Source organism: Hyperolius riggenbachi, chromosome 6 (assembly GCF_040937935.1).
Source record: "Hyperolius riggenbachi isolate aHypRig1 chromosome 6, aHypRig1.pri, whole genome shotgun sequence".
NCBI lineage: Eukaryota > Metazoa > Chordata > Amphibia > Anura > Hyperoliidae > Hyperolius > Hyperolius riggenbachi.
In genome coordinates, this window is record NC_090651.1 from 154,472,597 (window position 1) to 154,499,775 (window position 27,179).

The 27,179-nt window shown below is 45.4% G+C and overlaps 1 protein-coding gene across 1 annotated transcript in view; it reads right to left on the reverse strand.

The window, feature by feature from the left end:
- The window catches only part of LOC137521186 (coagulation factor XIII B chain-like), a 555,357-nt gene that overhangs the window by 61,890 nt on the left and 466,288 nt on the right, over positions 1-27,179 (reverse strand). The window contains exon 10 of the mRNA XM_068240116.1: positions 11,175-11,372. Within this exon, the coding sequence (XP_068096217.1) occupies positions 11,175-11,372 (198 nt within the window). The remainder of the gene's footprint in view (positions 1-11,174; positions 11,373-27,179) is intronic.

A 27,179-nucleotide genomic window follows, 5' to 3' on the forward strand; every position in this document is an offset into this window, starting at 1 on the left:
GGCTCGCTACATGATAGCCGCTGCTCAGCGGCATCCCCCGGCCTCTTCAATCGCCTTCGGCGATCTCCGATCAGGAAATCCCGTTCAAAGAACGGGATTTCCTGGAGGGCTTCCCCCGTCGCCATGGCGACGGGGCGGGATGACGTCACCGACATCACTGACGTCGGGACGTCATTGGGAGTCCCGGGCCACCCCTCGGCGCTGCCTGGCACTGATTGGCCAGGCAGCGCACGGGGTCTGGGGGGGGCCCGCGTGCCGCACCAGATAGCGGCGATCGGGCGCGCGGCGGCGGCGATCGGGGTGCTGGCGCAGCTAGCAAAGTGCTAGCTGCGTCCAGCAAAAAAAAATTATTTAAATCGGCCCAGCAGGGCCTGAGCGGCACCCTTCGGCGGCTTACCCCGTGTCTAGCACGGGGTTACCGCTAAGGAGGTTAAATACAGCAGCAACAGGAAGAGGAGGAGTGACTTGTGGCAGCAGGCAATGTAACGGGCCATGGTACCTAGGATTGGTACTATGGCTGTAAATAACACCAACAGCAGGAGGTTCCGGACAGAAGCCCACATTGTGTCTAATACACAAACTGGGACAGCACAGTTTTCAACTCAGACACCTCATTTTTTTTTTTAAATGTAGCTATTGTAGTGACATAATAGCTATTGGCGCATGGCAGCAGCACCTAATTCTGTGGACCCTGGCGGTGGGAACAAAGACAGCAGGAGGTTAAATACAGCAGGAGGAGGAGTGACACGTGGCAGCAGGCAATGTAGTAGGCCGTGGTCCCTAGCGTTGGTACCACGGCTGTAATAATAAACACCATACAGCAGGAGGTTCCGGACAGCAGTCGTGAACCCCGCATTGTGTCCAATACACAACTGGGACAGCACAGTTTTCAACCCAGACACCTCATTTTTTTTTAAATGTAGCTATTGTAGTGGCGTAATAGCTATTGGCGCATGACAGCAGCGCATAATTCTGTGGACCCTGGCGGTGGGAACAAAGACAGCAGAAGTTTAAATACAGCAGCAACAGGAGGAGGAGGAGGAGGAGGAGTGACATGTGGCAGCAGGCAATGTAACGGGCCAATGGTACCTAGCGGTGGTACCACAGCACCTAAAGGAAAACCAGGCCAAAGTAGCAGGGGACTGAAGATTGATGTTGTCAGTGGTCACAATAATTCCCAGGCACCTCATGTCCTCCTGTCAGCGACAACAGGGGCCTGGAATGTGCCTTCAGGAATGTCAGGAATGTCAGTCTGTCCATGGACTCTGTGGACAGATGAGAGCGCTTCTCGGTGACCACGCCACCGGCAGCAATGAAGCACCTCTCGGACAGCACGCTGGAAGGGGGGCAAGAAAGGACTTCCAGGGCGTACTGCGCCAGCTCACTCCAGATCTGCAAGCGCTCGACCCAGTACTCCAAGGGGTCCACAGGCTCCTTGCTGCCGGTGTTAAGCCCACTGAAGGACCCCATGTAGTCGACCACCATCCGGGTCAGGCGCTGGCTGAGACTTTCAGAGGAGGATGCTGCTGCACGCACCTCCTCTCTCGGCTGCTCTACCATCATGTAGAGCGCCTTAGTCAATGACAGCAGGTCTCCTGGGTGCCTGAAGCTGCTGCTGGCCGCAGGCACCGGCTGCTGTGCTGGCTGAACAGGGACAGAAGGGGTGGAAGGCTTCCTCCAGTCGCCGAACAAGCTGCAACTCCCTTGTTCGCTGCTCACGTTCTCCAGCAGGCAGGAACTGAGCCACCTTCCCCTTCAGCCATGGGTCCAGGATCATGCTGATGCAGGCGTCCTCCCGAGCTTGCATTTGCTTGACTCCGGGGTCTGTGCGCAAGCAGCGCAGCATGTGTGCTGCCATGGGGAACAGGGTGGTCCATCCAGCAGAGACATCAGGGTCAGCGGCTGCAACGCTGTCCTCCTCCTGCGCTGGCCCCTAAGCCTCTTCATCCCCTCTCCACCCTCGCACCACTGCTGCTGCGCTACGCTGTTCCCCCTCAGCAGCAACATCCAGGACCTCCAACTCCTCTTCCTCCTCCAACACCTCAAAATACTGCGCAGAGGTGGACTGCACAAGCGGCTGCTGTTCCAGCTGGATCAGGGCCTCCTCTCCCAAATCCACCAGATCACAAAGTGCCCTGTTCAGCAGACCAAAAAAGGGCACCCATTGTCAGAGGGATGCCCGCTCCTTGCTCACCAGGTTGGTTCCCTGCAGAAAGGGAGCCAACACCAAGCAGACCTGCTGCATCTGCCCCCACTGTGCGTTGGAGAGGAGCTGGAGTTTGGTGGTGCCGGCGAGCGTGGCCTCAACAATGTGGCGGTTGACAGCCCTCCTCTGCTCCAACATTGCCAGGGTGGAGTTCCAGCGAGTTGGCACATCGATGATAAGCTGGTGTCGTTTAAGGCCCTCATGCTGCTGCATGTCAGCCAGGTTTGCTGCGGCAGCAGCTAAGCGGTGGAAAGTGTGCACAATTTTCCTTGCCGCTTCATAAAACATCCTCCCTGGTAGGTGCACAGGAACATCTGCACCACCAGGTTCAAGACGTGGGCCAAGCAGGGGAAGTGGGTCAAGTGTCCCCTGTTGATGGCAGACAGCAGGTTGGCCGCATTGTCGGACACCACCAATCCAACTCTGAGGCCTCTGGGGGTCAGCCTACTCTTCTCTTGCTCCCTCAGGTAGCGGAGCACGTTGGCTGCCGTAAGTTGGGTCTTCCCAAGGCTGACCATCTCCAGCAGCACTTGGCAGTGGTGGGCCTTTACGCTGCTGCTGAGGCGGGCTCGCTTGGTGGCGGCGGGAGCTGCTGCTTCTCCCCTGACCCCACATGGTGGCACCACATAGTGGGCGACTGGTGCTGCTGCTGCTGATGCGCCCGAGGATGGACCAGCTGCTTCCTCGCTGGCGCATTCCACCAGGCTGACCCAGTGGGCCGTGAAGGACAGGTAGCGGTCTGTCCCAAAACGGCTACTCCATGAATCCATGATTATATGGATCCGCTCACTCAGGGTGTGATCAAGTGAGCGGCCCACATTCGCCATAGTGAAATGATGAAGTGCTGGTATCTCCATGCGGGAGAAGTAGTGACGGCTGGGGACTTTCCACTCCGGGATCTCGAACTGCAGCAGCGCTCTCATGTCACTCCCCTGCACAAATGAGTATGGCAGGAGCTGGGAGCACATGGCCCGGGCAAGCAACCCATTCAGCACCCGGATGCACCTGTTGGTGGGAAGCAGTACCTTGGTCACACCGGGAAATTACTCGCTGAGAAGAGTCTGTCGGCATTTGCCTGCATGGGAGGATGAGGAGGGAGCAGATGATGAGGCCACTGAGGACTGGCTGCCTGGGGGGGGGGGGGGGGGAGGGGAGCAGTGAGTTGCTGTGCTCCTGCTGCTGAAGTCTGTGCAGTGGCTGTCTGGCTCTGACCACTGCCTGTGCCACTGTCCTTCAGCCTCAGAAAGTCACTGTACTCCTAAAAATGTTTGGTCTCCAAGTGGGTCTGAAGGCACGAGGTACCCAACTTGTTGAGATCGCCACCTCTGCTCAGGCGGACACCGCAACTGTGGCAAATGGCACGGGTCTTGTCATCTTCACACACAGTGAAGTACCGCCAGACTGGGGATTTAAACTTGCCCTTGAAGCTTGAGGGCTGAGGAGCTTTTTTTCCTTTGGAGGGCTGTTTTTTTTTGGGAGGAGCTTTGGTGCGGGTGGTGGTGGTAGCGGCTGAAGCAGCAGGCTGTGGCTCCTGCCTTCCACACCCTGTGCTGGCCGCCATGCTGCTGCCGCGCCTCTGTGCCAGAGGCGCCTCCTCCTCCGATGATGAGCTGCCTTCAACCAACTGTGCTGGTGGTGGCACATAGGGACAATCCAGCACATCATCATCATCGTCCCCAAACATTTCCTCTGAGCCCGCCCCAACCAACTCCTCTGCCCCAACATCCCCTGCATCACGCCCCTCCTCAGCAAAATCAGGTTGTTGTTCTGCGCCAACAACAAACTCCTCCACCTCAAACTCCTCCTCCTCCTTGCATGCCCCCAACATCTTCTCCTCAAACTGCTCCACAACATCCCTGAAAACGCTCGCGGAGTGCTGGTGGTGGTGGCACTGGTCTCACTGGCACTGGAGGTCTGGCTGGAAACGGTGGCTTGCTGCTCCGCCATCTTTTCCACCACATCCTGTGCCTGGCTCTCCGCAATGGGCTGGGGGCGACGACCCATGGCAAAGATGGGCGCAACACACTGCTGTTGCGCCTCTGCTCCCTCCTCCACCACTCTGCAGTCAGTGGCTGGCGGCGGACCAGTCACAGACCTGCTGGTGCTGCCAGTGGCTGCAGCAATGGCGCTGCCTCTCCTGGTGCTGCCTCGCCCTCTACCTCTGCCAGTCATTGTGCAATAATATAAAAATACAATAAGAAAAACAAAACAAAACAAAATATATATATATATATATATATATATATATATATATATATATATATATATATATATATATATAAAGGGCGGGAAAGGATGTACACTTTAATAAAGAGTGTGGGTTAGTGGTGACTGGAGTGACAAAAAAAAATGAAAGTTTTTTTGTTTTTTTTAAATTAAATAGTAGTAGTACTAGTACTAACAGACAGCAGTCTAGTCTACACTCAGTAGTCAATAACTAACTCGTGTGACAGACGGTGACAAATAAAAGTCTGTCACACATGGACACAATCAATAGGGTCAGGCAGAGATGACAGGCAGTCACAGATCAGATGCTGCCCTCTGTAAAGTAACTAACATAGTACTGAAGCTAATAAACGCACAGACAAACAACAGTACAAATTAGGTAAACTACTACGTAGGTAAATAACAACTAACTATAATCCCTAGTAGTAGTAGAAGTGTAGTATAGACTAGTAGTCGATAACTAACTCGTGTGACCGATGGTGACAATCAAAGTCTGTCACACACAGAAGCAATCAATAGGGTCAGGCAGAGATGACAGGCAGTAACAGATCACAACAGATGCTGCCCTCTGTACAGTAACTAACACAGTACTAAAGCTAATAAACTCAGCGACTAACAACAGTAGAAATTAAGTAAACTAGTACATAGGTAAATAACAATTAACTATAATCCCTAGTAGTAGTAGTAGTGTAATAGAATAGTAGATGATAACTAACGCATGTGACCGACAGTGACAATCAAAGTCTGTCACACACGGACGCAATCAATAGGGTCAGGCAGAGATGACAGGCAGTCACAGATCGCAACAGATGCTGGCCTTTACACAATCACTAACTATAACTAACACAGTACTGAAGATAATAAACTTACAGACTAACAGTAGAAATTAAGTAAACTATTACACAACTAACTATAATCCCTAACCTACCTAAGCTAGTAGTAGGCTAAGGCTACCTAGGCTATCAGGCCTAGCCTGCACACAGACATAACACTAGCCTAGCACAGTATACAGTATATACACTACACTAGCTGACTGAACTATAACAGTCAAATCACTATCTAACTATAAATGAGTATAATAAATGTGTGTAGAATGTGTTTAGGAAGCAAAATGCTGGGTTTAGCTCAAGAAAAGCACTTGCTCAGACACGCAGCAGTACTGGAGATGCTCTCAGTACCACTCAGTCACACAGCAAGGACGGGCTACGCAACATGGCCACCGCCTTATATAGAGGAGGGGAGGTCCAGGCTCCCCTCCTCTGATTGGTTGCTAGGGCCTCGGCTGGGGGCCTTCTGATTGGCCCGATGACGTCATCCCCTGGATATCGAAACCGAATTCGTGATCACGGGTTAAAACCTGTGATCACGGCCGAATTCGAGAGGCACTATTCGGATAACTTCGACTTCGAATTCGGGAGCAGGATCGCTATTCGGATTCAGATTCGGCAAGCCTGAAAATCTACCCGTGAATTTGAATTCGCGAATTTGGAGAGCACCACTGGCAGCCTCACAGCATCATAGGGGCTCCACCAAATTTGACAGTAGGAAGCAAGTTGCAAGATGTACTTGCAGGTCTTTGGAGGTGGTCAGTGGATTCTTTTAATCATTCTCACAATCTTCTATATGTTGCTCCTGCATTTTTCTAAGCCTGGCAGATCAGAGTTTAACAGCAACTGTACTTATGGCATTCCATTTCTTGAGTCAGTTTAAACTTCTAAGATAGCTTTTTGTAGCCTTCCCCCAAACCATGCCTCTGCACAATCTTTGCTTTCAGATCATGGTAAAGTTGTTTTGAGGATCCCACGCTGCCACTCTTCAGAGGAGAGTCAAAGAAAAGCACAACTTGCAATTGTCTGCCGTACATAGCTTTTTCCAATTATTGGGCACACATGTCTATGAAGTTTAAAGCTTAAAGGACACATCCTCTCAAAAAAAAAAAAAAAGTTTACTTACCTGGGGTTTGCTCCAGCCCCTGGAAGCCTATCTGTGCGTCGCCATAGCTCTGGGGTTCCAGGGTTCCCTCCGCTGCAGATGCTGACCTTGCCAGCAGATCAGCTGCCAGGGGCTGGAGGAAGCCCCAGGCAAGTAGATGTGTGATTTTTTGTTTTTGTTTTTTTAGGTCAGATGTATCCTTTAACAAGCTAATCTGAGTGATTTGGTATGCCAAATAATCAGTATTGAGCAGTTACATGCATTCAAATCAGCAAAATTGGTATGCCAAGTAATCAGTATTGAGCAGTTACATGCATTTAAACCAGCAAAATTACAAAGGTACCCACATTATTGCACACAAGATTTAATTTTATACAACTAGATACTATTTCACTAAAGATCTTTGTTCGGGAAACACCACGATACACAGATGTCCCTATGACATGAAAAATATACCATTGTTATCTGTTTCGTTGACAGAGTAAATTATTATGCAGGCTGGAACCCACTAGAGCGCTTTTTTGAGCATTTAGGGAGTGCTTTAACCATTTCCGACTGCTGTATATACAATTGGCGGCCGGGAAGTGGTCCCTGCAAGGACCGCCATATAGACAAATGGCGGCGGTCCTTTTACGGGCATGGGCGGCGCGATCGCGTCATTCGTGACGCGATCGGCCGCCGGGGACTGGCTCCGCCCACCTCGCGCTGTAACCCACCGGCCGTTCGGAAGCGCCGGCGGGTTACTAGCACCCGGATCGCCGCATACAAAGTGTATAAAACACTTTGTATTGTATACAAAGTGTATTATACAGGCTGCCTCCTGCCCTGGTGGTCCCAGTGTCCAAGGGACCACCAGGGCAGGCTGCAGCCACCCTATGTCGCACCCAAGCACACTGATTTCCCCCCCCCTGCCCCCTGACCGCCCACAGCACCCCTCAGACCCCCCCCTGCCCACCCCCCAGACCCCTGTTTGCACCCAATCACCCCTCTAATCACCCATCAATCACTCCCTGTCACTATCTGTCAACGCTATTTTTTTTTAATGCCTCAAACTGCCCCCTGCTCCCTCCTGATCACCCCCCCACCCCTCAGATTCTCCCCAGACCCCCCCCCCCCTGTGTACTGTATGCATCTATCCCCCTGATCACCTGTCAATCACCTGTCAATCACCTGTCAATCACCCATCAATCACCCCCTGTCACTGCCACCCATCAATCAGCCCCTAACCTGCCCCTTGCGGGCAATCTGATCACCCACCCACACCAATAGATCGTCCGCAGATCCGACGTCAGATCACCTCCCAAGTGCAGTGTTTACATCTGTTCTCTACCCTAAACACCCACTAATTACCCATCAATCACCCCCTATCACCACCTGTCACTGTTACCCATCAGATCAGACCCTAATCTGCCCCTTGAGGGCACCCAATCACCCACCTACATGCTCAGATTGCCTTCAGACCAACCCCCCCCTTATCAATTCGCCAGCGCAATATTTACATCTGTTCTTCCCTGTAATAACCCACTGATCACCTGTCAATCACCCATCAATCACCCCCTGTCACCGCCACCCATCAATCACCCCCTGTCACTGCCACCCATCAATCAGCCCCTAACCTGCCCCTTGCGGGCAATCTGATCACCCACCCACACCAATAGATCGCCCGCAGATCCGACATCAGATCACCTCCCAAGTGCATTGTTTACATCTGTTCTCTACCCTAAACACCCACGAATTACCCATAAATCACCCCCTGTCACTGCTACCTATCAGATTAGACCCCTATCTGCCCCTAGGGCACTCAATCACCCGCCCACACCCTTAGAACGCCCTCAGACCCCAGCCCTGATCACCTCGCCAGTGCATTGCTTGCATCTATTCCCCCCTCTAATCACACCTTGAGACACCCATCAATCACCTCCTGTCACCCCCTAGCACACCTACCCATCAGATCAGGCCCTAATTTGCCCCGTGTGGGCTCCTGATCACTCGGCCAAACCCTCAGATCCCCCTCAGACCCCCTTCCGATCACCTCCCCAGTGCATTGATTGCATCTATTTTCCCCTCTAACCACCCCCTGAGACACCCATCAATCACCTCCTGTCACCCCCCTAGCACTCCTATCCATCAGATCAGGCCCAATACAACCTGTCATCTAAAAGGCCACCCTGATTATGACCGGTTCCACAAAATTCGCCCCCTTATAGACCACGTGTCATCAAAATTTGAAGATGCTTATACCCCTGAACAGTCATTTTGAGACATTTGGTTTCCAGACTACTCACGGTTTTGGGCCCGTAAAATGCCAGGGCGGTATAGGAACCCCACAAGTGACCCCATTTTAGAAAAAAGACACCCCAAGGTATTCTGTTAGGTGTATGACGAGTGCATAGAAGTTTTTATTTTTTGTCAAAAGTTAGCGGAAATTGATTTTTCTTGTTTTTTTTTTCACAAAGTGTCATTTTTCACTAACTTGTGACAAAAAATAAAATCTTCTATGAACTCGCCATACACCTAACGGAATACCTTGGGGTGTCTTCTTTCTAGAATGGGGTCACTTGTGGGGTTCCTATACTGCCCTGGCATTTTCGGGGCCCTAAACCGTGAGGAGTAGTCTTGAAACAAAAATGACCTGTGAAATCCTAAAGGTACTCATTGGACTTTGGGCCCCTTAGCGCAGTTAGGGTGCAAAAAAGTGCCACACATGTGGTATCGCCATACTCAGGAGAAGTAGTATAATGTGTTTTGGGGTGTATTTTTACACATACCCATGCTGAGTGGGAGAAATCTCTCTGTAAATGGACAATTGTGTGAAAAAAAAAATCAAACAATTGTCATTTACAGAGATATTTCTCCCACCCAGCATGGGTATGTGTAAAAATACACCCCAAAACACATTATACTACTTCTCCTGAGTATGGCAATACCACATGTGTGGCACTTTTTTGCAGCCTAACTGCGCTAAGGGGCCCAAAGTCCAATGAGCACCTTTAGGCTTTACAGGGGTGCTTACAATTTAGCACCGTACAAAATGTCAGGACAGTGAACACACCCCACAAATGACCCCATTTTGGAAAGTAGACACTTCAAGGTATTCAGAGAGGGGCATGGTGAGTCCGTGGCAGATTTAATTTTTTTTTGTCGCAAGTTAGAAGAAATGGAAACTTTTTTTTTTTGTCACAAAGTGTCATTTTCTGCTTACTTGTGACAGAAAATAACATCTTCTATGAACTCACTATGCCTCTCAGTGAATACTTTGGGATGTCTTCTTTCCAAAATGGGGTCATTTGGGGGGTATTTATACTATCCTGGAATTCTAGCCCCTCATGAAACATGTCAGGTGCTCAGAAAAGTCAGAGATGCTGGAAATTGGGAAAATTCACTTTTTGCACCATAGATTGTAAACGCTATAACTTTTACCCAAACCAATAAATATAGGCTGAATGTTTTTTTTTAATCAAAAACATGTTTGTCCACATTTTTCGCACTGCATGTATACAGAAATTTTACTTTATTTGAAAAATGTCAGCACAGAAAGTTAAAAAAAAATCATTTTTTGACAAAATTCATGTCTTTTTTGATGAATATAATAAAAAGTAAAAATCGCAGCAGCAATCAAATAGCACCAAAAGAAAGCTTTATTAGTGACAAGAAAAGGAGCCAAAATTCATTTAGGTGGTAGGTTGTATGAGCGAGCAATAAACCGTGAAAGCTGCAGTGGTCTGAATGGAAAAAAAGTGCCTGGTCCTTAAGGGGGGTAAAGCCCACGGTCCTCAAGTGGTTAAGTCGCTATCCCTTTCCCTAAATGCTGTGCCAATGTAAACAAATGTAACAAATTCCACAGTAGCGATTACGATTAGCAAAATCACAATTGCAGGACATGCTTCATTTTAGGAGTGTTTGCGGTTCAATGTAAAGTATTGAAGCGCTGGCAAATCGCTCATGAATCGCTACACATAGCGATTTCAGTGCAATTTTAAATTACTGCAAACTATAAAAAAAATTATGATACATTGAAAGCACCAATCAGAATTAAATCGCTGATCGCAAATCACTACACAATTGCTGGTAAAAAGCTTTCACTTTTTAAAAATCGCTCCCAAAAGTGCCAGAAAATGCTCATGAAATTGCTTACAAAACAATAATTAAAAACACTAGCGATTCTGCTAGCAATTTGTAGTGGGTTCCAGGCCTAAGGGTGCGTACACACATGCGACTATAGTCGTTCGAAACGATCGTTTCAAATGATGATTGTTTAAAAAAAAAGCAGCCAACGACCATGAAGTCTAACGACGGACGAGCTAGATCGTTAAAAAACAAACGATCTAGCTTGGTGGATTTTTTCCAATGACGATCGTTTGCAAAAGTAGTATATCGTTGGAAACGGTCGTTCGTACTAGGCTTGACATGCGCATTTCGCTATTTCTCCATGGAACTTTTAATTTTTATGCGCAAGCGCAATAGTTGCTTTACGTGATGTAACGTTCATTCTAACGATCAGATCATTCCACACTTTTAAAAACTAACTTTACTTAGGTCGTTCTTTCGTCAATTAAAAGTTTGTTTGTCGTTCACAACGAACGTTCGTTGTCGCATGTGTGTACGCACCTTAAGACAGGTTCCCAAACTTTTTCATTTGACTGTAGGTCTCAGAGAAAACAAGCACAACATTATGCAAGTTTTAATTCAGTTAGACAAGAATAAATTAAAACTGCAGGTAGAACATTTTTTTCCAGAAGCAACAGGAACAAGAAATTTGTAAAGCGTTTTTGTCCCATTGTTAATCTTAAAGCATACTTAAGATACTTACTTTTACTGTTCTCAAAACATTTTTGAGATCTCACCATGCCATTAAAACATTTTGTTTGAACACTTCCTGGGTGTTTATAATTTGTTATGCACTTCACATTTATAGTCTCATCATGTTGGAAAACCTTAGATTGATCTTCTGGCGACACAAGTTCAATGTGTTTTTCCTCAAGAATGCTGTCAGATATGTTACAAGGCTCTGCAAAATATCATTCAAACTTTATTAAAGTGTTGTCATAAACATTACTCAACCTTTATTAAAGTTGCTTTTCAAACATTTTTATTACCAAAGGAATTAGTGTTACCTACCTGCATCATTTGATAGGTCTCTCAATTGACCATGGTTTAGAATTTTACCATTAAACCACCACAATAGTACATTAGTGTGTTGATACAGATTATTAGAATTCACAGATTCAATGGGCCATATGCAACTTGAGGTGATTAAAAGATTGCAGCGTGTAAGCTTCTTATCTGGCATCACTAAGGATTTACCAGTAAATTCAATTGTTGGCATTACCTGAGCAATGTCAGAGGCAGAAGAGCCTTGTTTAGGCAAAATATAGCTATTCATATGAACATTGTTCCTACGTGTTGGTTGATGGGGAGTGAGGTATTGTGCTGTGGTGCTTTCCTTCAGCATAATGGCACTGCTGCTTTACTCCCCCAGGAGATCTGTCACTGTCACCTGCGATCGATTGCTAGAGCTAGTGATGCTCATTATGATGACGTCTTCATCACAAGTATGCCGTAATTACGACTGATTCTGCATGTTTCAACCTCGAAATCATAATTCGTGATTGGCCGTGATCACATATGGTGAGTTCAAATGCACGCGTAATTGCATTCAACTCCTAATTTCAAATTACAATTCATTATCACGACTATATATTAAAAGAGCGGTTAATAGCAAATAGCAAAGCCCTGTATGTGCTAGAAACACCAAATTTGCAGGGTATGTTTAGGAGGCCAGTGGAAATAAGAGGAATAAAAAATATCAGGGTGCTGTGAGGGCTCCAGAGTGATGGCATGGTGGACTGGGCGCTATAGGTGCCGTGGGTGGGGAGAAGAGCAGGACCCACGCAGGAGGGAGGACCGGCATTTGGAGCCAAAATTCTCTTCATATTTGGCTCCAAGGCTCCTCCAGTTTTCCATTGGTCTGCTAATAGACCAATGGGGAGCCTTGGAGGCAATTTTAAAGATGCTATAGTTCTAGCTATACTGAGTATAGCTAGAGCTGTGACTGGAGTGTCGGAGTGTGGCGGCAGGTAAGAATTCATGGTTAATTTAGACTATTAAAGGATTTTTTTGTAGTTATGTTTTTATTTCATTTAACCCTTTGTGAAAATGGCTAAGGGGTACTATGTACTCATATACTTATTTTTCCTGGGGAGGGGCGGGCATTTGTGGGTCCCCTTATTAAAGGGGACTCTCAGATGCCACCATAAACCCCCTCAGGGCATTGTTGGCCACCACCTCCTCCTTGATACATTGTTATTAGGCATGGTTGGAAGAGCCCATTTCCGTTTCCGAGACAATTCCGCATACCGTCATACCGCTACCGTTTCATTCCAACGGTATTCCGGAGCTGTTCCGCGGAATTCCGACGTATTCGGAATTCCGTCGGAAAAATTTTAAAATCTCTCTCTCCATCCATCCATCCTCTTATATCATCAAGTAGGGAATTGCAGATTTTCAAAACAGCTTATATACCATAGCTGGTATTTTTTTTGAAAAGCATGCTTATATTCCATAGCTGGGATTTGAACCCAGGACACAGTGGGTAGTAGGTATCTGTCTTACCCTCTAGACCATGAACCACACTACATGCTACAGCTGGCCTAGCATAAACCATACTACCATTATGATCAATTCAATAGAAAAAGTAGCATGATTAAGGATTTGTACTTTTTGAAAAGCATGCTTATATTCCATAGCTGGGATTTGAACCCAGGACGCAGTGGGTAGTAGGTATCTGTCTTACCCTCCAGACCATGAACCACACTACATGCTAAAGCTGGCCTAGCATAAACCATACTACCATTATGATCAATTCAATAGAAAAAGTAGCATGATTAAGGATTTGTACTTTTTGAAAAGCATGCTTATATACCATAGCATATCTATTGAATTGATCATAATGGTAGTATGGTACATGCTAGGCCAGCTTTAGCATGTAGAGGTGGGATAAGGTCCTTCAGCACCCAAGGCTGAGACAGCAAAGTGTGCCCCCCCATCCCTCCCACCCCAGCCGTCACACACTGATTGCTATTACACTAAGAGGTGCCCCAGGGCCCCCAACCCCCCCCAACACCTTAATCTCTACTTATCTGGCTTGCAGTCACTGCCATGTATCACCTTTTCTTATTTCTTTCTGCTTCAAACACAATTGGGAATGACAGCTGAATGAATTGTGCACCCCCTCCTACACTGCGCCCTGAGGCTGGAGCCTCTCCAGCCTCTGCCTCAGCCCGGCCCTGAGTGTGGTTGATGGTCTAGGGGGTAAGACCGATACCAACTACCATGTAGTGTGTTCATGGTCTAGAGGGTAAGACAGATACCTACTACACACTGCACCCTGGGTTCAAATCCCAGCTATGGTATATAAGCATGCTTTTCAAAAAGTACAAATCCTTAATCATGCTACTTTTTCTATTGAATTGATCATAAAGGTAGTATGGTTTATGCTAGGCCAGCTTTAGCACGTAGTGTGGTTCATGGTCTAGAGGGTAAGACAGATACCTACTACACACTGCGTCCTGGGTTCAAATCCCAGCTATGGTATATAAGCTGTTTTAAAAATCTGCAATTCCCTACTTGATGGATGGATGGAGGAGGGAGAGATTTTTTGGGTGTTATTCCAGAAAATTCCGTCGGAATTATAAAATTTCCGCGGAATTCCGTTTAAGAGTTATAGGAATTCTGTTCCGACCACCGGAATCGGAATTAGCTAATTCCGGCCGGAATCACGGAATTAATAATTCCGCGGAATTTTCCGAGCATCCCTGATTGTTATACACATACATTAACATGCTTTTCCTCTTTTTCCCACTGTCCTCCTAAACATACGCTGCACATTTGGTGTAGCGTAGCACATATGGGGGCTTTGCTATTAACTGCTAATTATGTATATAATGGCAGTCGAAATTACGATTAAGCATGCAACACGTATTTTCGACTCTTAAAGGGAACCAGAGATGAACGATTCACACAAAATAAACATATCAGTTGATAGCTTGTAAAGAATAAATGCTCTACCTGATAATTTCGCCACTCTGGTGTGCCTTTTTGAGTGTTTTTTTATCCATTATTGCTCCAGGAAATATCCAATATGGCCGCCGGCTCATACCTGTTCTGCTTCCGGGTTATGAGTTGTTCTGGATGTGCTGTCTAGCCTCTGAGACTATAGACAAGCAGGGCTGCTGCAGCCTTTTATCTGTCTGCTTTCAACTTTATTATTCTGGTATGCTGTGTGGCTGCCTGTAGGAAGTGTCTCTCATAGAAATTAAACTGCATACAGTAGATAATGACTGGCTGCACAATGCACACAGATACACTGTTTCAGAGGTTCTTTCTCGGCAGCAGCAGCCCCTCCCATGTCAACAGCTCTGAGCAGGAAATTTGAGCCAGGAGGGGGCAGGCTTGGGCTTGAAAAGACTCCACAGAAGAGTGACTCAGCTATAATGATTCCAGGTCAAATAAAATACATGAGGGTGCTTCGTCTCTGGTTCTCTTTAAGCAAATTCAGATCAAAACTGGGATTCCATTTGTAATTCAGATTACGGTTGAATTGAAAGCGCATGAAGTTGTAATCGAAACTATTCAAATTCGAAACCGGCCCCTTACGAGCATTCCTAGCTAGAGGCTGAGCCAGAAATCTCCCCCCTACTCACATGAAGCTTGCTGCTACATATTGCCATCATTGCTCCACGCTGGCTTGAGTCAAAACATCGGAATCACTGCTGCCGCTCTCCTCCACTTCCGACTTCTAAAATGTAGTGTTCATCACTGCATCCTCAGCAAAAGCATTTTCATAGCTTTCACCGGAGCTCCTCCTAGCGATTTTGAGAAAGATTCTTGTTGGTCCACCTAGTTGGGAGCTCCAACGCAAGCTATAACGTTGATTTTGCTGGGGCTTCAGTGTTCGTTTTAGAAGTAGGAAGTGGAGGAGAGCGGCAGCAGTGGTTCCGATGGTTTGACTCAAGCTAGAGTGGAGCAATGGTGGCAGTACGTAGTAGCGAGCTTCAGAGAGGATAGGCGGCGATGGTCCTGGTGGGTACATCCGTTTAGTTCAAGCTAGCATAGAGCAATGAGGAGCAACAGTGCCAGGGAAGCCTGGCATGTAGCAGTGGACATAGATTGAGTGGCATGTAGAGACAGCAAGCAGCGGGGGCAGTGGTAGTCCAGTGTGATTGGGCAGCCAGGAGGACACTTCAATCAAATTAAAGGAGAAAAAAAGAAGATGGCTGAAAGGACTCAGAACAGAAGAATACATAATTTTACAATAAGGTTTAATATTCTGTTCTTAAATAGGTAGATGGTCAAAAGTGGTACAGTACAACTACTGTATTTACCTGGAAGATGATTAACATATGGGAGTCCACTTATTAAAAGGAGCTCCAAGATTCCACCTTGAGCCCCCAGGACCTATCCTTACATGTGTGAGTGTAGCTACCCCCACCTCCTCCTGGGCACCAGTGGTGAGGATGAGCCCCTTATCCATGGTATGTACAAGGGCTTTGTAGGAGCCGCCATATAATGTACCATGTGGGTTGACACAGTTTAGAACAGTGGAGTCCCATGCTTGTTTACTCAGCCATCCTGGCTATAACACCCTGCATGAGTGAGAAAGGATTAAAGAAATCTTTGGAGGGGAGTACATTTTTTTAATAGAAAAAAAATATATAGGCAAGATATACTGTATTTATTTTGCAAAAAAACAATAAAATGAATGGGCCAAATGTAGATGCTACAAAGCCCCCACACATGCTACAATCACCAGGCATGCTCGAATGTACCCAAATTCGATTTGAGTACATTCGAATTCGGGTCCGGGGCAAATTCGGGTTCGAATTCAATCGCAACCACCGAATTCAATTCTAATTCGAATTCGGTTCGGGTTCAGTAGCTAAATTCGGGTTTGCGAATTCGGATGTTTTTTTTTTTTTAAGGGAAATCACCCTCCTCCCTCTCTCTCCATGGATCTTGTCTTTCAGGGATTTGTAGGATGTCAAAAGCAGGCACACATACATTGGCCAGGAATTGAACCCAGATCAATTGCTTGGAAGGCAGCTATGCTCCCCACTATACCACCAATGCTGATACTACTTGCAGGCTTCAATTCAAGACTTCAGAAAAATCATGTGCCCCCCTGGATGATGCTGGTGCAACACACACAGCAAAGGACAGCAGTTTGAAGTCTGGAAGATTCCAGGGCAAGGGTGGGAAGGATGAAAAGCTAGGGGGCCATGCAACCATTCCTGCTAACCTAAAGCTTACTTGTGGCTTACAACACATTAGCAATGCTCGAATATGGGGAAGCTTCTCTGTTTGCTGTTTTTTTTTTTTTTTTTTTTTTTTTTTTTTTAATTGTCGTGTCACAGTTTACACATCTCTTCAACTACAAGAAAGGCCCAGGAGTAGTCTTAGCTACTGTAATATCTATGTTACGGCAGGGCCCTTATTACACTTTCTCTTACAGGGCTATGGAAACCGTTTTGCCCATGCGATAAAGCGAGGTGCAAAAATGAAAGCCTAGCAGCGGATGGCTTCGATCCATCAACCTCTGGGTTATGTGCCCAGCACACTTCCACTGCACCACTCTGCAGTCTGCTTACAAGGGAACATCAGTTGAAATAGTTACACTACAATCTATGTAACAGCAAGTCCCTAATGACACTTTCTCTTAAGGGGCTATGGCCGCCGATTGGCCCATGTGGTAAAGCAAGGTGTATAAAACAAAGTACACCTAGCAGAGGATGGTTTCAATCCATCAACCTCTGGGTTATGGGCTCAGCACAATTCCACTGCGCCACTCTGCTGCCACACAGTGAATCCTTCGTTGTAGGAAAAAGTGAGTGAGACCGTTTAGCCGTACGAAAAAATGGGCACTCCTTTGCCTACTTCTTTCTGGCCTTTGTCATCATGAAAGGATCATAGAAATATATGTAGCAATTTGATATATACAGGTTTTGTTTAAAGTGGCGTTAAACTTCTTGGAGCAGACTTTTTTCCTCCCTCCACAAGACACACATGCATCCACATAAAATCATTTAGCAACAACTGTGTGCACAGGCTCTGTGGTGCCATCAGCATGTTTGGCTGTTAACTGAAAGGTTGGTGGTTCAAGCCCACCCAGGGATGGCCTTGCCTTTTGTGTTTAACAGTTGTCCCGAAGAGAACACCAGATAGCCATGTAGATTCATCTCTCTATCTCTAGTAGGGATGGTCACCATTTTCCGCGGAATTGTATTTTCCACGATTCCAGGCGGAAATTGGTCATTCCATTTGGTTGGAACGGAATAGCCTTTTTAATGAATTCCGAAATTGCGCCGGTATACGTTGATGGCTTTAAGCAGAAAATTCAAGAGAGAGAGAGAGAAAGAGAGAGAGAGAGAGAGAGAGAGAGAGAGAGAGAGAGAGAGAGAGAGAGAGAGAGAGAGCTACATGGCTATCTGGGGTTCTCTTCGGACAACTGTTGAACACAAAAGGCTGAATGCGCTAAACCAAATGCGCTAACCGATTGCGCCACAGAGACTGTGCATGCAGTTGCTGCTAAATTATTTTATGAGGATGTATGTGTGTCTTTTGGAGGGAGGAAGTAAGTCTGCTCCAAGAAGTTTAACCACTTTACCCCCAGCGGTGCAGATTTCTCCGTCCCTTTTTCCACCCTGTTAACACCAAGGGACGGAGAAATCCGCACCTGACGCCGCTGTCCGCGCTCCTGCTCGCTCGTCCGCGTGCCCCCACGCTCATGCATGCTGCCGCCCGCTTGCCTGGAGAGCAATGAATGGAAAAACCTTTCCCGTTCGTTGATCTAAGCCCCCCCCCCGCAATGATCAGCTGCTTCTACAAGAAGCAGCGCGATCATTGTGAAAAAAAAAGTTTCCCAGCCTCCCTGAACTTCCTGCAAGCATACTTCCTGTACGCTTGCAGGTCGCATAAACAAAAACCTACTGTGGCCATCTTGTGGCCAAATAGTAACACTACACCCTAAAGCATTTTTCATATACAAATATATTAGTTATACACTAAAAAGTAACTCATTACCTCCCACACTCCCCAATTTTTTTATTTTTTTTGTAATTTAAAAAAAAAAATGAAAAAAAAATTACAAGTAAAAAAAATACATAAATAGTTACCTTAGGGTTGCTACGAGATCTGCGGAGACTTGCGATTGATATCGCTTTCTTGCAAGAGACACATATATCCTCACGGGACCCCGTACGTCTCTATAGCAGGGCATACTCGGAAGTGTATCTAGCCTCGGGACCCAAAAAAAAGGCGGGAGTAGCAATTATCTATAAAAAAGGCCTCCCTCTACAAATAACTAAAATCATCAAAGACCTAAAAGGTCATTATTTGATCTTGCTGGGTACACTTTCGGGTAGACCTATAACATTAGCCAATGTATATGCTCCAAATGCCAACCAAATCCCCTTTCTAACAAGCTTTCTTATTAAATTATTTAAAGTGACTAATGGTTCCCTTCTCTTAGGGGGGGATTTTAATCTAGCATTTTCCTCCGTTAATGACCGGTCAATACTCCTAGATTCACCATCATTTCCCTTGCATGACCGCCTCTCTAGGAAATTCAGGGCCTTGATCCGTAAATATGGTCTTTTAGATCTATGGAGAATTTCTAATCCCACGTCCAGGGACTATACTTTTTTCTCCCCCCCCCCCCCCCAACGCAACACACTCCCGGATTGATTACTTTTTTACTAAAATGCCTACTTTGCCATCTCTAATCGCAGCAGACATCTCCCCCACTGCTTGGTCGGACCACCATGCCGTCTTAATTGAGCTTGATTGGTTACACACGCCACATAAACCTATGCAGTGGAGACTCAATGAATCTCTACTACGAGACAAAACATTCCACACCAAAATGTCAGAAGAAATCCAATCCTTCTTCACCACTAATATCCCATCTGTCTCCTCTTTGGGGATGGCCTGGGAAGCACACAAAGCCTTTGTAAGGGGTCATTTTATTGCTGAGGGTTCTAAACGCAAAAATATCTCCTCGCGAAAACTGACCGAACTCACAAAAGCCCTCAGGGATGCTTATACCTCATATAAACAATCGACCTCTCAAGACTCCTTCTCAATTATACAAAAACTAAAGCTTAATATCAGGTCCCTTCAAACCTCTCAGCTGGAAAAAAAGCTTGAAATGGTCGAGACAGCTGTTTTTTGAACGGGGGAATAAACCTCACACTATCCTCGCTCGCAAACTAAACCCCAGGGGATCTTCTCAGGCGATCCATGCCATGAAGGATACTGAAGGCACCACTCACTATAACCCAACTAAGATTGCACAACTTTTCACTTCATATTATGAACAGTTATATAATCTACCTGATCCCTCCCTAGATCCCACATACACAGATAGAGTTTCCTCCTTCCTGGAAAATCTCCAACTCCCTAAGCTGACCGATGAGGAACGCGCATCACTTAACGCTCCAATTTCCAATATCGAAATTCTTGATACACTTAAATCTCTTCCTTCCTCCAAGTCACCAGGCCCTGACGACGACAAAATATAAACATCTCAGGTGTCCAGATAGAAAAACATGAATTCAAAATCTCTCTATTTGCGGATGATATCCTACTCACCATCACAAACCCCCTCATTTCATTACCAAACCTACACGACACCATCTCCGCTTATGAATCACTCTCAAGCTTTCGCCTAAATCAAGATAAAACAGAGGCACTACCCATTAAAATTCCACCTGACCTTCTAACCTCATTAAAACAACACTACCAATACAAATGGCAAACCCATTCCCTAAAATATCTAGGCATACATCTTACGCCCACTTACTCTACCTTATACAAACATAACTACCCTTCTTTCATTCAGCAAATACTCAAGGACCTTCACAAGTGGACCGCCTACAAGATCTCTTGGATAGGAAGGATATATACTTTAAAAATGAACATACTCCCTAGACTCCTCTATCTCTTTGAAACCCTCCCAGTTCTGGTCCCATCCTCCCAGTTGTCAATGTTGCAGACAGCTTTTGCTAAATTTGTCTGGAATCATAAACGACCAAGAATACGAGCCTCAATCCTTCTTTCCCCTAGAGAACAAGGGGGTTTAGGGTTACCTCTTCTCAGGTATTACTATCAAGCTGCACATCTCCGCCAACTGCGAGAATGGTCCAAACTTAAAGTTCATACTAAATGGGGCCTCATTGAAGCACTTACCTTACTCCCAACTTACTCCCAACTTCCCTTGCCTCCCTGATCTGGTCCAATCACCCATCTAAAATACCCTTATCTCAACTTCTTCCCACTATAAAATTCACCTTACAAATTTGGAAGTCAACGGCTACATCAGCTAACCTGAGATCTTCCCCCTCTCCATTAACACCCATCCTAGGTAACCCTGCTTTTCTCCCTGGAATGTCTAAGGACTTCATGTCCAGATGGTACAATCTTAACTTCTTTAACCTCCTTGATTGGAAAGACCCTCTCACTGGCCTTCTACAAACTAGGTCCTCCCTAAAAGATAAACTACCATCCTCACCCCAATACATATTAGAATATACCCAAACGCGGCACTTCCTCCTTTCCCTACTGCGGAACTCTCCCTCTTCCCCTATTCCCCCACTAACACCTTTTGAGCATATATGTGAATCTAAGGGCTACCAAAAGGGCCTGATCTCGCAGATCTATACCCTGCTACATACCAAATCTGGACTAATCACCCCTGCTCACACATATATGTCCAAATGGGAATCTGCCTTATCTCAAACTATACAACTAGAGGACTGGGAGGAGATATGGGAAAACGCCAAGCACTCCTCTATGTACATACAGATAAGAGAAAATATTTACAAAGTCATGTTCCGGTGGTATCTTACCCCAGCTAGGCTTTCAAAGATATATCCAAACTCCTCCCAGATGTGCTGGAGAGGTTGCAATGAAAAGGGAACTTTGGAACATATCTTCTGGTTTTGCCCAAAGATCTCCCCACTTTGGTCTGAAGTCCAACGCCTCATTCAACTAAAAACTGGGATATTAATTCCTTTTGACCCTGTTTATATGGTCCTTGGTAACCCCCCCCCCCCCCCCCTGATACCCCCAGGCATACGGTACGCTTAATCACACACATACTTACAGCCACTCGTTTATCAATTGCTTCATCCTGGAAAAATATCGCTTCCCCTACATTAACAGATGTTAAACACAAGATTGAATGGACCAAAGAGATGGAAAAAATGACAGCATCACTACGAGACAATGAATCTCACTTCCATAAAGTCTGGAGCCCTTGGTCCTTATCCTCTCCCGACCTAAGTCATATACAGCAATATTACTCCTAGATTATCTCCATTCCCCCGCAATATATGGATATGTTTGGAATATCCTACCTTCAAAGAGTCAAATACTCAAACCTGTGCCTTTAAGCCCTTGCACACATATACATAACCTTCGACTTTTGTCCTACCTGAAGGCTAATGATATACTTCTCTCATCTCCCACGCATAGGCCTTCTCTCCGTTACTCATTGATCTTTGGTGTGACCCCTCACTTTGTTATGCCCCAGTTTCAATGTTTTTTAGGCTAACAGTGCCACTGTATTATACACACATATAATAATTTACATGTCCTCCAGAATTGTTCTGCCTTTCTTAAATCACCTTACAGGATGGTCAAGAATACATATTTGTATTATCAGTGGACAGTTACAGGTTCACCACGACTTCAAGCCGTCGGAGCTTAATCCATGCCAGACCAATGCCTTCGAGATGAACTGACCACGGACATGTTTACAGTTAGTGATCTCACCCTGTTAGGCGCTGTTAACTCTCTACATTGTTATTATGTATACCCGACACTGTATTTTTTTCTCCTTTTTTGTTTCTTTTCTTTCCTGTTAAGAAAATCTCTTAATAAATATCAGTAAAACAAAAAAAAAAATAGTTACCTTAGGGACTGAACTTTTTAAATATTTATGTCAAGAGGGTACAACACTGTTACTTTATAAACTATGGGCTTGTAATTAGGGATGAACGCAAAACTGAAAAAAATGCATCTTTATTTCCAAATAAAATATTGGCGCCAACATTGTGATAGGGACATAATTTAAACGGTTTTATAACTGGGACAAAAGGGCAAATAAATTTCATGGGTTTTAATTACAGTAGCATGCATTATTTAAAAACTATAAAGGCCGAAAACTAAAAAATAATAAATTTCCCAATTTTTTTCCTATTTTCCCATTAAAACACATTTAGAATAAAATAATTCTTGGCATAATGTCCCACCTGAAGAAATCCTAATTGGTGGCGAAAAGAACAAGATATAGTTCATTTAATTGTGATAAAGGTGCCCATACACTCGTCAGATTGGCAGCAGATAGATAAGAAATGCATCTGATGATCTATCTGATGCGTTTTTAGAACATTTTTTACCAGGATAGAATTCCAATAGATTTCAGTTTGAAATCTATTGAAATTCGATCTGATGGCATTTTTTTGCCATCAGATGTTAGGCTTGGTGGGCTTATTCTCCACCATCAGCATGCAACACATAGGCTGACGTGAAGGAGGTACACACACCAGCACAAGGAATCAGGATATCCCCAGTTTAGTGGAGGAGAGGACTGACTCCAATAGGGGATTGTGGCGCACAGAGCCACAACAATACTTTGTGATAACGTCTCAGCGCAAAATAGCGCTGAGCGCAAAAACCAGAACTGAGGAGATCAGGACAGGTAGACAGAATGAACGCTTGCTTAACTAGGCACTACTTAGTGACAGCAAGCGTCCACAACAAGACAGACTGGAATGAGGCAGCCAATGCGTAGCAGCCATGGCGTGCCTCACAAAGACAGGACAGGATAGTCAGGAAATAGGAGGATCAAGATAGATGAACGTAACACAGACAAATATACAATAAGTATGTTTTCCTAGCGTATTACAATTACAGCTATCAATGAAACTATTTGTAACGTCTGACTAACATATGTATATATCGGCAATGAACCGATATATGACATAAGCAGGAACACTGACTAGGACTGGAGCAATACAGGGAATAGGACTCAGAAGGATTCGCTATCTCTTCGCAGAGATGAACGCAATCCACAAACAGAACCAGGAGCAGGATAACTAACTCAGCACGGGTGATCACGATACGCGCAAACTACCAAAACGTGCTGGAAAGCTGACTAACTGAACACAGGATATAAACAGTTCGTGTACGTATACATCAGTGACACTGATGTATTAACGTAACACGAATACAAGGAAAATAACAAAACGTGCAAGTATGCGTATATATTGGCGATGAACCAATATATGACACAAGACAAGCAAAGTAACAACTTCTAGAAACAAGAGCAGAACTAGGAGGACTCGCTGACCCCTTCGCAGGAGTCAGCGCAGTCTACACGGACTAGGAACGAGGTGGGAGCCGCACAGAGTAACAGACAGAATCTGAGACTATGGTAGCCCATGGAGCATTGCAGGAAGCAGTTCTTTATACTGAGGTCATCCAATGGGAGCAGACATGCAGATTCCCACACAAGTGTGAATGGTAATTAATCACAGGCTGACAGCAGGAAAAGGCAGACAATGATATGCAGCCTGCAGGAAAGGGATTGCCACTCCATTGCAGCAGACAATGTTTGTTTTCACAAAAGCATATTAAACTGTCATTAACTTCAGAGCAAACACTAAGTCCAAGAGGGACAGGCCCTATAGGTACTAGAAAGCACAGATAAGTCGCTTAATATCTAAAAGAGCTATTTGCTCAAGAGGAGGGAACAAACATATCAGGTTACTCCTCAGTAGGTTAGAACACTTCTCATAAGTGCAGAGACCAATATATAATGTGGAGTTCTTTGCTGATCCCCCACAAAAACGATTGTGGTGTAGCTATTCCACATAGAGGTCGCATGTAAACCTACTACACTATACAGAATATACAAAAGGTAAGCTCAGATGCAGGCTTGATAACCTGCTTAGGGAGCCCCTTAGTAGTATGGTATATGCTGCAAAGTGAAAACACTGGAGAGATTGCAGAGTGGATATGAGGTGCTATTTACAAAAGTGCTGTAATATGGAACTCTAACATGTTTCACCCTACGGCTTTTTCAAAGAGTGCTATACATATATACAGTAGTTATTTACAAAGTGCAAGCCCCCCACCAGTAGCAATTCCCCCAGCAACTGCCCAAGTCAGAGCTGAATTGCCTTGTGAGGCACAGGTTTTTATACTGAAGACTGGTGGGGGAAACGCCCAGACTGGGTGTGTGCACGCATTACATTCATGCTCGTTACAGGGTAGATACAAGCCATGCATCTTATCAAGGAGGGGAGGGACCTACCCTCCTCTCTGTGTATGTCAGAGGTGAGCCTATTTGCATGTGTTGGCCTAAAACTTGCTTGTAACGTAAAGCACGCATCACATCCTGTCATGCGTACTGTTGATAACTCAAATTTGCATGCAACACAAAGTACGCATCACCTCCTGTCATGCGTACTATAGGAGATCAAATTAGTATGCGACACCGTGTACACATCACTGGCGTACATATATTTGCATGCAGCGTACCATACGCCATTTGTTGAACCGTTGCCATCTTATCTACAGGATACAAAGGATGTTCTAGTGCGTTTGCAGGATGTTGAGGTGACACCAGGTACATTCCTGGCAAGTATTGATGTGGAGTCATTGCATAGCAGTATACAACATGAACTGGGGATTAAAGCAGTTGAATACTTCCTGAATACAAGAGGAAGGCACTTGCAACAACACAACAACACCCTGCTTAACCTACTGCGTTTTGTACTGACTCACAATATTTTCCTCTTTGGTGGAAAACTATACCACCAGCTCAGGGGAAGTGCTATGGGGACGGCGTGTGCCCCCTCATATGCAAATCTTTTCCTGGGCTGGTGGGAAGACACTATAGTCTTTATTGAAGATATGGAATTTTACACATCTCATATTGTATATTGGGGGCGTTTTATTGACAACGTCATCATTTTGTGGGAAGGGACAAAACCTCTCTTTGATGATTTTATGTCCTTGTTAAACAGGAATGAGATAGGAATGAAATTTACATCAGAATTTAGCGATAGGTGCATCCATTTTCTCGACTTAACGATTGAAATCACTGATAATGGGAAATTGCGGACAGACATCTTTCGCAAACCTACGTCCACAAACTCCCTATTAAGATGGGAGAGTTCCCATCCACGGTCATTGCGTCAGGGCATCCCTGTAGGACAGTTTTTGAGAGCGCGCAGAAATTGTATATAAATTCGTATATATGTATAGCACTCTTTGAAAAAGCCGTAGGGTGAAACATGTTAGAGTTCCATATTACAGCACTTTTGTAAATAGCACCTCATATCCACTCTGCAATCTCTCCAGTGTTTTCACTTTGCAGCATATACCATACTACTAAGGGGCTCCCTAAGCAGGTTATCAAGCCTGCATCTGAGCTTACCTTTTGTATATTCTGTATAGTGTAGTAGGTTTACATGCGACCTCTATGTGGAATAGCTACACCACAATCGTTTTTGTGGGGGATCAGCAAAGACCTCCACATTATATATTGGTCTCTGCACTTATGAGAAGTGTTCTAACCTACTGAGGAGTAACCTGATACGTTTGTTCCCTCCTCTTGAGCAAATAGCTCTTTTAGATATTAAGCGACTTATCTGTGCTTTCTAGTACCTATAGGGCCTGTCCCTCTTGGACTTAGTGTTTGTTATATATTTCCTGGTACAAAATTTTCTCGGTCTGTGTTTGAACGCCTATAAAAACTGACATATTTCTCCTGAACCACCCAAACCAAAAAATCAGAAGTGGAAAATCCAGCAAACTGATCTGACTGATAATTCATGAAGGTCGGAACAGCCCGACAAAACCAAATTCCTGAATCAGTCTCACCAAAACTAGACCAATTGGAACCAGAACCTACCGAACCATGCCCGTCAGTACTACAAGCCTCAGTGTGATACCCATCAGAACCACGACTTCCAGAAAAAAGCCCCCAGAAACTCTCTGAGCGATACCCACCGCCTTCCAGGGACTGTCCAAAAACTCCAAAGCCTTTGCAATGCCCACCGGAACTGTCCTTACCAACACAAAACCCACTGTTGAACCAGTCCAAGGTACTAGGACAAGTTTCCTCAGAGATCTCCCAGAACACTTGGAAGCTCCAAAGAGATCCCCACAGGTTAGAACGCCCCTTAGGCTCACATGGAGAACTATCAAGAACCCCTATGGAACCCAGGGCAACTCCAGAGTCAGGGTCACAAGGACAAACATCAAGATCAGGGCTTTTAGGGACCAGAACCATCTCCGGGCATGCAGGCCAACCGGCAACATCAGAACATGTCTCCACTAGGGAAGCATGTGAGCACGCTAACACAGACACACTTGGGCACTCTGGCATACGAAGCACATCTGGGCACACCAGGACAAGAGAAACCTCTGAGCATGTCAAGGAACTGCGAACCTCAAAGTCAGTCAAGACAGGACCGAAACCAGGACTGGGCAAAAAAAAATCATCATGACTAGACTTCACAGTTACTGGATTCTCACTAAAAACTGCAGGATCAGACTTAGATGTCGCTGATTCCAGCAAGGTTATTAACAAATCATGTTCAGGGGCATTTACAAGACAAGACAAATCTTCTGATGTATGCACCGAACTAGACAGGGTTCCCATAGCTTCTTCTGGACTAGACAGAGACTCATCAAATACACTGAATTGGAGCTCATGAAGGGCTGCAAAACAAGTCAGTATTGC